General features: G+C 45.3%; 1 protein-coding gene across 2 annotated transcripts in view; it reads left to right on the top strand.

Moving 5' to 3' along the window:
• The first annotated feature begins 5921 nt into the window (after positions 1-5921).
• DPYS (dihydropyrimidinase) overlaps positions 5922-13364 on the top strand; it is an 80172-nt gene continuing 72729 nt past the window's right edge. The window contains exon 1 of one of the 2 annotated variants that reach the window (XM_040494226.1): positions 5922-6293. In XM_040494226.1, the coding sequence (XP_040350160.1) occupies positions 6030-6293 (264 nt within the window). In that variant the 5' untranslated portion in view covers positions 5922-6029. The remainder of the gene's footprint in view (positions 6294-13364) is intronic. The other variant, XM_040494225.1, reaches the window with a different exon arrangement.

Genomic DNA, 13364 nt, shown 5'->3' with positions numbered 1-13364 from the left:
AAATACAGTATTCAAACCCTATTTTGGTCTATGCAACAAAAATCCAAGTGGTATTTTTTTTTTAATGTTTTGCTCTTGCTTAGAATGGCCAAGAAATTTAGCCAAGAATCCACAGGTGATAGGTGATAAGCCAGAACTCATATGCAGATCAGCCCATTTATTTACTCATTTATTTATTTTTTATACCCTTTGTAACCCAGGGTACACTTTCACTATTTCCTTACGTATTATCATATTGCTGCAATAAGTTTTGCTAAGAAAGATTAAAATAACTCGAAAACTGTGGCACGTTCTGAGTGAGTTAAAGGAGCAGGAGGGTTTCTGGAGGCACTAGCTAGTGAAGCTGGCAGATGGGCAGAAGAAACCTCTGAGCCCAGCCTGGTGTTCCCAGCACTTCGCTTGAGAAGGCAGTGTCTTTTTGTTCAGGGGAATGATGATAGGCACTATCTTAGGCTGAATTAGGGGCCCCAAAGATACCCGGATATCTTCCTAGACTCTGGAATTTGTGGATGTTGCCTTATAGGGCAAAAGGGACTGTGTAGATACGAAATCGAGGGGTTTGAAATGGGAGAAGTTATCCTGGGTTACCTAGCTGGGCCCTGACTGTAATCACAGTGTCCTTATAAGAGGGAGGCTGCGGAAGGCAATTGCAATCATGGACCAAGACTGGAGTGATGAGGCCACAGCCAAAGAATGCTGGCACCCACCAAAAGCTGGAAGAGGCTAGGAAGCAAATTCTCCCTCGGAGACCCCAGAAGGAAACAACACTGCCAAGAGCTTGACTACAGTCCAGGGAAATGGATTTTGGAGTTCTGGCTCCATGACCAAGAGAAAACAAAGTTGTGTTCTTTCGAGCTGTCACCTTTGTGGTGCTTTGTTCGAGCAGCCAGAGGAAATGGAGAAGGACTGTCCTACATTTCCAAGACATGCCTGAACTTCCAGCTCAGCATCAGAATAGTTTAACAAACAAACCAGAAGCAGAACAAACAAAAATTATGTTAATACCAGACTGTATAGGAGACAAGAACGTTTGCAAAGTATTTTTCCTCGAGTTTCTTGGAATCATACCAGAACATGTCTGAAAGTTTTCCCCCAAGGCAGGTCGGTGTTGCCTGCTTTATAAATTGTTTTAACCACTCATGTCCTTGGTGACCTGAGCAAGAACACAGAATCACTCCACAATACAGTCATCACAATCTAGGCGACTGTGCAGCATCTTTGAAACAGCTCATCACGGGTGCTATAGGTCAGAAGTCATTGTCAGGGAGGCAGGATTTCATTCCTGGGTCATCATGTATCCATTTACATCACCTGAGGCCCCAGTGCAGCCAGGATCTGAACCTGGCTTTGGAATCCAGAGTCACGTAATGGGCAAATCACAGGTTCTAGAATGGCTTACTGCCAACATTTACTGCTATGCGGCCTTGGGCAAATCATTTGACCTCAAAAAGGGAAAAACAGTACTCAGTTCAGAGAGTTGTGAGAGTGAAGTAAAATAAGGCACATAAAGCATTTGGCCAGTCCTGACTTGACATGAGTGCTGGATAAATCTTTGCTACTGGGGCTGGTATTGTTATCCAGGGCAAGCATCCTTCCTTCTGGCCAAGACTGGTGCTTCAGGGAAGGGTGCCCTCTGGAGTTGTCCAATGGGCGTTCTCTCACTCTCTCTTTCTCTCTCTCTCTCTCTGGCAGAGGTCCACAGGCAGAGGACCATTCCCACCTGTCATGCATGTCATTGCTGAGCAGTGATAAACATGTTTTCCCTGGGCATCAGCACACAGACTTCAGGATCAGTTCCATCAAGCATCATTCCCTGATGACTGCAGGCTTCACGCTGTGTATATGGCACCCTTTCCATGAAGGGCCTCCAATGAAGCGGAGGGACCAGAAATAAAATAGTCCTGGATCTCAAAGGCAAGTCTTACTTGGTCTCCAATTCACACACCTTGACCCAAGAAGAGTTAAACTCGGAGACTCTGCCAGGCACTCTCTGAATGAGCTTCTGTCCCTGTTCCCAGAGTCACAAAACTCTAAAAGCCCAGAGGGTGGGTCTTACAAGCTCCTGTCAACCTCACTCCTTGTGTTTCAGTTGAGAAGACAGAGGCCCTGAGACTGACTTGCCCAAGCACACACCAGAAGTTGACATCAGGACTAGATTAATTAGATTACTAATTCCAACACCTCGTCGCATTTTCTTCTATTCTTGACCCATCCACGCTGCCTCCTCACCTCTGCAATCTCTGATTCAAGAGTTGTGAGAGTAAAGTAAACTAAGACACGTAAAGTGTTTGGCCAAGTCCTGACTTGACGTGAGTGCTCGATAAATCTTCGCTACCTTGGATCCCAGGGTGGGACAGGGAGCCGGGGCTTCCTACAGACCCCAGCAGGGGCACGGTTTCCAGAGACACCCAGTTCTCTCTTGTTCTCTTGTTCCTAGGTGTGCCCGCACACCTCATCATTCCTTCTCTCTGCCCATAAACAGTGGCTTGAAACCCTCTCAGGGCCACAGGGGCCCTGGCCCTGGCAGGAGCCGGCCAGTTCAGGAGAATAGGGAAAGCAAACTCCTGGACTCTGGGCTTGCTGAGGACTTAAATACCCCTGGGTCTGATGGATTTGTTTTCCCAAAAACTCAAGCCACTCAATGAAGGAAGTCACCATTTTCTCCTCTACCTTGCTGCCCTTTGAAATCATCAGTCAGGGCTGATTTCTGTGGTTAAGCATCGATCTTTGTAATCTTCTGGGTGACAGTGAGTCCTCCACTCTTTGTTCTGTGAGTCAACCAACCCGACTCTTCCCCCAGCAAGAAAAAGGCAAAATGACAGTCTTGCTTCCCACCAGTATCACGTCTCTCTCTCCCAAATCCTTGTTACTACTTCCCAGTGAGGCCCTAAGTAGACCTCTGGGTAAGGAGGAGGCTGAACAGGACAAAGCGAAGAGAGGAGGGGCTGTTCTGAGGACAAGCTTCCTCCAAGGAGCACTTTTGCCCAGGCTCATCCCACCCGGTGAGTCAGGGAGAGCTCTTTCTGTGAACTAACACTTCTCCTTGAACTTCCCCACTCTGTCTCGTGTTGCTGTTGGTGAATCTCCATGAGCCACTTCCTCCTGCTTCAGCGACATTCTACAAAGCCCTTTTTCTGATAAAAGTTTGAGTTAATTAAACATGGGAAGTTGGTTTGATGTGAAGTACCTAAAATAGGGGCACCTGGGGGGCTCAGTCGGTTAAGCGTCTGACTCTTGATTTCGACTCAGGTCATAATCTCACTGTACGTGAGCTCAACCCCCGCATCTGACTTCGGATCCTCTGTCTTTGTCTCTCTCTGCCCATCCCCCATGAGTGCTCTCTCTCTCTCTCTCTCCCTCTCTTTTCTCTCTCTCTCTCTCTCAAAAATTAATAAACATGGGGGGGAAAGACTCTGTGGGGCGCCTGGGTGGCTCAGTCAGTTGAGCATCAGACTCTTGATTTCAGATCATGTCATGATCTCAGGGTTGTGGGATCGACCGACCCTATGTTGGCCTCCATGCTGAGCATGGAGCCTGCTTAAGATTCTCTCTCTCTGTGTGTGTTTCTCTATCCCTCTGTCTCTGTCCCCCACTCGTGATCAAGCTCTCTCTCTAAAATAAAATTAAAAGGGAAAAAAGAGGGAAAAAGACTCTATTAAAAAAAATAAAATAAAGTATCTAAAATAAAGAAACCTTTGAAATCATTCACCTGGACAGTTTCAGAAAGGATGTCACAACCACCCTGGCGTCTTATTTTCCTACGGTGGTGTGTTATTTGGATAGCTTACAGGAGTTTCATTACATTTGTAATTATTCCTTTCACCTTTACACAGCAGCCTTTTCACAATAATTGCATAACCTTCTTGGATTTCTTGTTTCTGGCTTGATGGCCAAATCAGGAATCTGAAATTACTGAGGCTTTCTAATTTTTTAATCACTTAGACGTATGTGTAATCTGAGAGATGAGGAAATTTGCAATGATACCGTTCATTCCACTATTGAAAACACCATCCCTGAGGTCACATGTGACCGCCTTGTCTTTAAACTCAAAAGATACCTTCCCAGTCTCTGTCAGTTGACTGCTGAAAGTGACGGAAGACCCGAAGTCAACCACCTGCCACAGAGTGGAAAGTCTAGAGGAGGGGGGGACTTGAGGCATGGGCAGTTCCGGAAGCTCCAACCATGTCGTGAGAAACCAGCCTCTCTCCATCTCTCCTGCATGTCCTCTGTGTTGGCTCTGTTCACAGGACTGTTTCCCTGTGTTGTCTACACGGCTCCCAGAAGGCTCTTGTTTATAACCTTCCAGGTTCAAGTCCAGCAGGAAGGAATAAGGTCCCCATCTGCTCCATCTAACAAAAGTCTTGGAATCTGCTCTCACTGGGCACGGTCAGGTGGCCTGGGACACGTGCCCATCCCATCACTGTGAAGACTCCTTCTGGGTGAAGGATTTCCCACAGAGAAACTCCAGGGCCTGTTAGCAGAATAAGGACAAGAACAGGTGCTGGAACAGCAGATGTCTACCACACTCTCCAACCCTTCTACAGCATTCAGCTCTGCTGCCCTTCTTGAAATTCTGTATTTCTGTCTTCCCTCATACGTTGCTTTCCCATACCCCTTCTGACTACCTCTTCTGTCTCTGCTTCCTCCTCCTCCCCTGTAAGGTGCAGGGCTGGTCCAAGGTTGTCTAGCTCTATCAGACTCAACTTTGCCATCCTTCCTCTGTGCCTTTACATACTCTGTTCCCATGGCCTACCATGCCATTCCTTTCCCCACCCCTCATCTCTTTATGTCTGTGTCCTCTATATCCTGGTTCAAATACCTCTCTGTGAATCTTCTAGATCCAATTGTCTTCAGGACAGAAGTCGACTCTCCCTTTCCCCCAAACTCTTATCTTTATCCTCTCTCAAAGGTAGAATTTTCTGTTTTATATATTTTGTCATCTATTGAAATATCGAATGTGTGTCACCATTGGCTGGCTCCTTGAGGACAAGATGATATTTATCTTTATCCCTTACCCCCACCCCCCACCCCCGCGCCCACCCAATCCCCTCCATGGTGAGTCCTTACAAAGCCAGTATTTGTTCATTAGGTTTCTATGGTATTTCCCATTTTATTAAGGTGCATTCACATCCATCACCATATCCGCTTCTCAAAGAAGTCTGGAAAGGTGGAGGGGGAGAACAAATATCTCAGTTTTATGTATGAGAAAACTGAAGACCCAAGAGGGTGAAAGACTTAACAGAAGACCTCTAAACCAGTCTTGTGAAAAATCAGACTAAAAACCCAGATCTTTAGAATTACATTACTTGCTATTTTCCAAGAAAAACTTGCTGGTACCTATTGCATCCTTAAAATCTGGAGAGTCGTTGATACCAAGCCGCGTTAGTTCCAAAGAGATTAAATATTTCACTCCGAACTTTCACTCCGTGTCTGCCAGTTACTGGGGTTGTGTGATGATTTGCTCCTCATAGAAAATCTTTTTAAAAGGAAATCCAGATCAAGTATCAAGTGGTTCCTTCTGGCGTGGGTATTTTCATTGTTGCTGCTGCAGGTGATGTGTGTGTGTGTGTGTGTGTGTGTGTGTGTGTGTGTGTGTGAGAGAGAGAGAGAGAGAGAGAGAGAGAGAGAGAGAGAGAGAGTCTGCGTGTGTCTGTGTCTTGGGACAGGCACGTTCGTCTTTAAGGGGCAGAATAAGGTGGATTTCTTTCCCCAAAGTGCCTTTTCTTACAAGGGAAAACAAACGCTTAAAACTCCAAGACTCTCCCTCCCAGTGCCCCGGACCCCTAGACTCGGGACGACGGCACAGTCGGGGTGGTGACCGAGCGCAGCCGGCCTGCCCCGGCCTGCCAGCGCCAGCCTCGCCCTCCCGGGGTGGAGCCCGCCCCCGCGGCCAGCAGATAAACGCGCGGGCGGGTGCGCCCGGGCTGCGCGCTCCCTCGGGGTCCCGGAGCCAAGGCCGTCGGCCGCCCTCGGGGACCGCGAAGGAGGCCACCCCGCACGCGCGGTCGGCAGCCCTTGCCCCCCTCGCCATGGCGGCGCCGTCGCGGCTCCTGATCCGCGGGGGGCGCGTGGTCAACGACGACCTGTCGCAGGTGGCCGACGTGCTGGTGGAGGACGGCGTGGTGCGGGCGCTCGGCCGCGACCTGCTGCCGCCCGGGGGCGCGCCCGCCGGCCTGCGGGTCCTCGACGCCGCCGGCAAGCTGGTCCTGCCCGGCGGCATCGACACGCACACGCACATGCAGTTCCCCTTCATGGGCGCGCGGTCCGTGGACGACTTCCACCAGGGCACCAAGGTATCCGCGCCGCCGCGCCCTGCACCCCGGGTGCCCCGCCGAGCCCGCGGGCCTCCCCCAGCTGCCCCGGAGCCCCCGGGCCGCCGCCTGCGCCGCGCCGAGGGGCCCGCGGGGCCGGAGCGAGCCTTGCAGCCGCGACCGAGCGGCCGTAGGGCCGGGGTGGGCGGTCCCTTGCGAGCGCCCTTCTACCAGGCGCCCCTTCCCGCTGGCTTCCCCCCAGCTTAGGCCAAGCCACACGCCCGCTACTCCTCGCTTTGGGTAATTTGACACGCTTAAGTCAGCCTATCCTCTCTCCCTCAGTCCTCTGCACCCTATACTCCCCAACTACCCCCTTCCCTCCCCGCCCCGCGTCCTCCCCATTGTCGCTGCTGTCCTAGGGACGCCCGCAAGTGTTCCATACTATCTCTAGAATCTCTCTGTTTACTCGGCACCCCCAGCCATTTCTCCCCATCTTCCACCCCCAGCCAAAACCAAATGAAAAATCCGTTCCCCTAGTAGATACTGCCTGACTCCAAGTAGGCAGCGTATGCTGGGTAGTGGATGACAAGTCTGGGCAGGCTGGTAGCCCACTGGGTCCACAATCTTTGCCTCCACCCTCCAGTGGAAAAGACACAGCCCTGACAAGAATTTATTTATTTATTTTTAATGTTTATTTATGTATTTTGAGAAAGCAGGGAAAGGGCAGAGAGAAGGGGGAGAGAGGGAGAATCCCAAGCAGGCTGTGAACTGTCAGCACAGAGCCGGAGGTGGGGGGCTTGAGCTGAGGAACTGTGAGATCATGACTCAAGCTAAAATCCGGAGTCAGACATCGACCCGACTGAGGCCCCCAGGCGCCCCCTGACAAGAATTTAGAAGAGAAATATTCCAGGAATGGTCTCCCCAGCACTCACACGGGTGCCCAGGCAACCTGGCCCCATTTCTTCTTAATCAGCTGGCCCAGGAGATACAGAATATGGACCTCCTTCTTGATGCTTGAGCACCTGGGGCTTGGCTGATGGTGCAGGAGGATCAGATCATCAAACCAAGGTGGGAGAGGGTTGGGTTTCTCTAGACACAAAGGCCTAGAGGCTCTGTTCGATGAAAAGAACCTTGAGCGTTTCTCCAAAGCTCCTGAAAATAAGATCTGGAGACAAACTGGGCTGCCTTACAGCTACATAAAGTTACAACCCCACTCAGCACTTTGGTTAAAGCTAAGCCCATGCCCTCCTTGAGGCTTGCATTTTGGGGTGAAGGTATTGATATCCTTAAGGCCTAAACTCTTGTGTGTGAAACAAATCAGGCTATTCGTCAAGATATTAATTGTACAGACTTTCAAAGTAGTTTGAACCGTAGTTCGTTTACCTTTCTAACTTCTTTCCAATAGTTTTATTCTCCTCACACACACTCTGTCCACATTTCTCAATCATCTATGATTGACCACACTGTTTAATAGAAAAAAAGAACAATTTGATCCAGAGAGAAGGGTCTGGGCAGGCTGTTCACATCGATGTTTGGAAAGCTTACTCCTAGTTACTGATTATTAACCTTTATCATCAGGGCAGTGGTCAAAGTGTTTTGTGGGACATATCATTTCTCTTGGGGGAAAGTGAACATTCATTTTGCCCTTTGCTTTAAAAGTAAACTTTCCTGAACTTATTTTTTACGTTTTAAGTGAATTTTTCATATATAAAAGCAATACATGATTGTACAAAATTGGAAAAAAAGTATTAGGAAAGTAGAAGGAAAAATAGTACCCATAATCTCCAAGTCCACTGACAACTCCTGTGTCCGTATATTGCTTTTGTGCTTCCTAATATGCTTTATTTTACATAATTGAGGTGGTATTATGCATGTGTTATGGGCCTGTGTGCATACCTGTCCATAATTTGCAACCTGTTGTTTTTGGTTACAGTACATACTCTTTCTGTTACCACAGGCTCATCACTAACAAAGTGCTTTGCTAAAGGCAGGGCATTCATTGACACTCCCATTTGCCAGGTGCAGAGCCGCTCTTTCTGGACCTCTGCCAGGGCCACTAGTGTCATTTCCCCACATCATCTCCCTTTTTCTCCGTAAGATTCTAGAATGAGAAGCAGCCCGGATGCGGGGTTGGAATGCTGTGGGGGAGAAACATTCCTTCGCTTTCTCAAGATCATCCGTGTACGCCCCAAGGCCCTGGAAGGTGGTTCTTAGTCTTCTGTCTGTCGTTCTTTGGCCATTCAGGGATTCCTAGCATGGAGAGATGTGCAATTGTATTGTGAGAAGGAAGGTCTTTGAAGCATATCGCAATATTATAGTCATCAACATCTGAAAGAATTTATCCACCAGCTGATTCTCTAGGCATCTCTGTATTTAAACGTTGTCAGGCTATTAAACAGACACATGTTCTTCATGAGCTTAGGATCTTAATTAAACCGAAAACAATATGGTCAGAGATGTTAAGGTCAAAGATTTAGTAAAGGCTAAATTCATGTTGAACACGAAAACAGTCCTCACAAAGACACTAAGTTACAGAAGTCTACTTCAAAATCAGTTGGATCCCAGGAGATCACCTCTCCTGCCCCCCAAAACAGAGGAGACTCCAGATGGGTAAACACAGATACACAGGAGCATTAAAGCGTTGGCCTGAGTTCTGGAAGGACAACATTATTGACTCACTTTGCCCTCTTTTATAGAGTCTTTCATAATTCCCAAGGCAGTGTTGGTGGAGTTTCTGGTTTGGGGAAATAGGGGCAAAGAAATCTTTTGTAGATGTTGATTGGGCTGTATATTAATCTTGAAAAAAATCGTATTAATACCATTACATAACGTTTATTTTATCAAGCACCTACTATGTGCTGGCACTGTGCTAAGTTGTCTACCATCTTCCAACAATCTCAGGGGCCGTTCTTTCATTTTGCAGCTGAGGAAACTGAAATTTAAGTCACTTGCCTAAGGCCACACATCAGTCAGTGACCAAGTGGCTCTTCAAATTCCTTACTGCCTGCCATTGCTAGAGCTCTTACCTACCAGGCTCACTTCCTTTCTGAAACTATTGGGAAAATGTGTGATATTTAGGTTTGTCCGTGTGGCAGGTGTTGGGATGAAAATGCTGGGTACGTCACATGCTGATGTGAGATGGCTTTTCTCAAAAACAGAGCAGGGTCACCCTTAAGAAATACAGTAGCTCTTCACTCTCCCAAGGCTGGAGGCAGTTAAGGTTATCAAAATAAATACACATTTCAGGAGTTCGGTTTGTGAGGCATTTGTACTTGAATTTATGGCCGCATCATTTCTAAGGGTAAGAAATGGGTACCTTGCATACAGAAAGCTATAAAGTAGAAATGATATATTATGCTTTCAGGAGATGGGCCCCAAATGTTAAGACCAATAGCTTTTTACTTTCTGCATGCACCAGGCAGATCATTTATAATATCTAACACATAGAAGGGATACTGTTCATGGTATTCTATTTATTGGTCACCAGATTGTGATGGGGCCCAATTTAAAAAATGAAATATAGGTCAACCAAAGGTTACATATTTTGTAAGTCTAATTTATGGCATAGGTTGGGTTTCAAGCCTAGAACTGATTTACTTAATTATAGGTAAAAGCTTTCTAGCTGATGTAACTAATGGAAATAATTTTCTGCTTTAAAGAAATCATATTTCATTTTGTTGAAATATACTAGATGTACAGTGGTTTTCCAATATTCAATATCCATGAGGAAAAACAATGGGATTTTTTAAATGCAAATGGATATTGTGAGTTAGGTAAAGTTGAAGGAATTACGACTTTGCTTTTACTATATCCTGTGATCAGAGAGTAAATTATGAAAGCCTGGCCAGTTTCCAGGTAGATAGATAGATAGATATAGATATTCAGACATATGCAGCTTGGAGTGGGTGGGCTCACATTAAAAATCTGGCAGCATCAGTAGCTGGTAGAAGGATCTTTTTTTTTTTTTTTAATTGGGAAAACACACAGAACACTTTTTTCTTTTTCTTTTGTAGGACAAAAATCTTCAAAACTGTCAAGAAAGGAAATTACACTTTGCTCTGGGACTTTTTTGGTAAATTGCCATCAAGATGATTGCTTATAATAAGGCAGTGGAAGGTGTATGATTAAGCATGCGTGTGTGGTGTATTTATAGAATTTCTTCACGTTGTAGAACTGCACTTCAGAAAACTTGGTCGCAAGTCAGAGCCCTTTCTCTGTTGCTTGTGGGAGCTCCAGGCTGGGCTTTGGAAGCTGTTTGGGCTGACGGTGTGACCTTGGGCAAGTCACTTCTTCTCTCAGAGTTGTTAACATTTCCTTATCTATATAATGATGCCTTGGTTGGAAGAACAACCTCAATTTAAAAAAAAAAAAAAGTGAAAGTAATGAAAACAATATATATTATTCATTATCCAGCCCTCAGGAAAATGCTGGAGCATTATAGTTGCTCAATATATATTGCTTGAATAACTGCCTTTTTTTTAAAAAAAGGAAAATACAGTTGAACGTAAAGAAAAATAATATTTAAATTACCTATAATGTTTAACATCTTGCTTCCCGTATTTTCACGGTTTTCTCTTTGGGGCGCACATTTTTCCTTCTACTAAATTTTGCGTGCTCTCTGGAGACAGCCTCATTCATTACACATTTCCCCCAGAACCCTAACTGCCGTTGGAGAATGTGATTTCCAGGGCCCTGTTGTCGTCGCCAAGGCTAAGCCTCACAGTTTTCTCTCTGTGTTCTTGTCTCTATGCATCAGGTTTCTATTTCCGCCTGTCTGAGGATATCACAACCTCGATGTCCCACAAGCACTTTGCACTCAGCATGTTCCGAGCCAATTCATCCTTCCTTCAACTACGCTACCCGTTTTTCATCCTGTTTCATAAACTTAAAAGCTCCCTTCCTGTCTTCTCAGTGGTTGACATTTTGGCGGTTTCTGGGTTCTTGGGTTTTTTGTTTTGTTTTGTTTTTTGTTTTTTTGTTTTTTGTTTTTTTGCTTGTATAACAATGTTGGGACATAAATTATCGTACGGATTCTTGATAATTGACTTAGAAATCACCCTTCAGAGTGAAATGACTGGACCAAAGAGTCTTAGATTGATCTTAAAGGAGTTTAATACATATACCCAGATCAGTTCGTGCTCCCATGAGCAACGCGTTACAATTCTCACTTCACTGAATCCTGGTTAATTGTAACTACTGCCTTAAACAAAAAAATCAATGCCAATTTAATAGGAAAAACAGAATTTCTTAATGTTTTTAAACGAGCTTTTTTTTCATTGCTGGTGAAGCTGAGCTTTGTTTGAATGCTCTTCCTGTGCTAATAGCTTGCATGCTCCAGCTCTAAGAGTTTATAATTCTGTGATTTTCTCGAGTAGCTCTTTACTGATTACAAAGTTAATCTTTGCACTAATCAGAGGAAGAAAAAAAAAATCTCAAAGATTAATTAGAAACCTCTTGATGTTAAATAGGGCCCCATTAAGGGTGTTGTGTGTTAGGAATTCTTTCGCTGAACTTGACAGAATCTAGGACTTGCCTTCTTACAGTTTTCATACTTGAGTTCTCCCTGCTTTTCAGTTCCACTGCATGTTTCCTCCTCATTTGCCTGAGGGTTTTTAATGTCCAACAGAAGTAGTGTGTAAATCAAGGTTTCCATGATGCTACTGTCAGGAAGGAAAAAGTTTTCCTATATCCTCTTATGTTTAGTAACTGGGACATGCAAATTAACTGACAAAAGACGCATTAACAAGAGAAAAGACAGATCTTTAAAATTCAGGTATATGTAAGTTCACAGAAAAATGTGACCCAAGAGGTGGTTAGAATTTGGGGTTTATATACCACCTTAACAGGGGAGAGGAAAGGAGAGAGCATGTATGGGAACATAAATGACTTCTTAATAAGAGAAGAGGAGGAGTAGAGAGGACACTGATGGGGAAACAAATGACTTTTAGGAAAAACAGATGGGCTCTTAAGAAAATTGGTGGGAAATATGATGGTTTGTGACAAGGTCTGTTGAGGTGTGGTGCAAGTTTCTAGTCTCGGGTGTTAAGAGTCAATCTTCCCTGGTGGTGAAACTTCCTAGAAGGGGATTTATTACAGTTGAATTTTGGGAGGCTTTGCTTTTAGGCAGATAAGGGTATTCGCACACACGCAGACACACGCTCTCACACACCTATTCTTAAATACCTTCAGCTCAAAATGATTTTTATGCCACAGGGGCATACTCTGGGCCCTGGCACCACAATTTAAAATGGAATGATCCTAAACTAAGGATTTTTCAAGTTGATGATTAGATTTTATTATTTCAGCCAACAATATTTCTTGGAAACCCACAAAGTGACTGGCACTGTGGTTGGGGTAGAGATGAAAACCATGCTCTCTGTTCCCAATGGCAGACAGACTAGAGGCATATGGGGCTCTAATGTATGTTGGCCTTCATAATAAATTATATACAGTAGACTTTGAGCTTGTGGGCTTAACTTTGATGATTGTGACTACTTTTGAGTGAATGCTTAAGGTCTGGCATTTTCCCTTTCGCCAGGTCACCAGTCCTAATGGCTTGCTGCATCACAAACTATGTTTCTGAGCAAGTTATTTAGCAGATAAGAGAGCAGCTGCCCAGAGTCTACTGCTCGCTTCCACTTTGTGCTTCTCCTGTCATAGGTCAAGTAACAAATTGAGGGAGGACACTTCAGTTCTTCAGTTATGTTTCATTGCAAGTACTAGAGAAATTGATATGGTGATACTCATGAATTCCTGAATCCTGAGGATCTGTTCACACATAAAAACAAAGACCTTAAAAGTTAAAGTACAACAAAGTGTAATCTTTTTTATAAAACAAGAAATCACTTGGGGTGCCTGGGTGGCACATTTGGTTAAGCATCCAGCTCTTGATCTCAGCTTAGGTCATGACCTCATGGTGCAGTCGTGAAATCAAGCCCTACATCAGGTTCTGCACTGATGGTGCAGAGCCTACTTGGGATTCTCTCTCTCTCTCCCTCTCTCTGCCCCTCCCCTGCCCTTGTGTACTCTCTCTCGAAAGAATGAAAGAGAGAGAGGGAGAAAGAAAAAAGAAAGAAAGAAAGAAAGAAAGAAAGAAAGAAAGAAAGAAAGAAA

The sequence above is a fragment of the Herpailurus yagouaroundi genome, unplaced genomic scaffold, assembly GCF_014898765.1.
Source record: "Herpailurus yagouaroundi ecotype Mexico unplaced genomic scaffold, PumYag 186, whole genome shotgun sequence".
Taxonomy (NCBI): Eukaryota; Metazoa; Chordata; class Mammalia; order Carnivora; family Felidae; genus Herpailurus; species Herpailurus yagouaroundi.
Note: the sequence above shows the minus strand (reverse complement) of the source record. Positions and strands in the feature narration are given on the sequence as shown.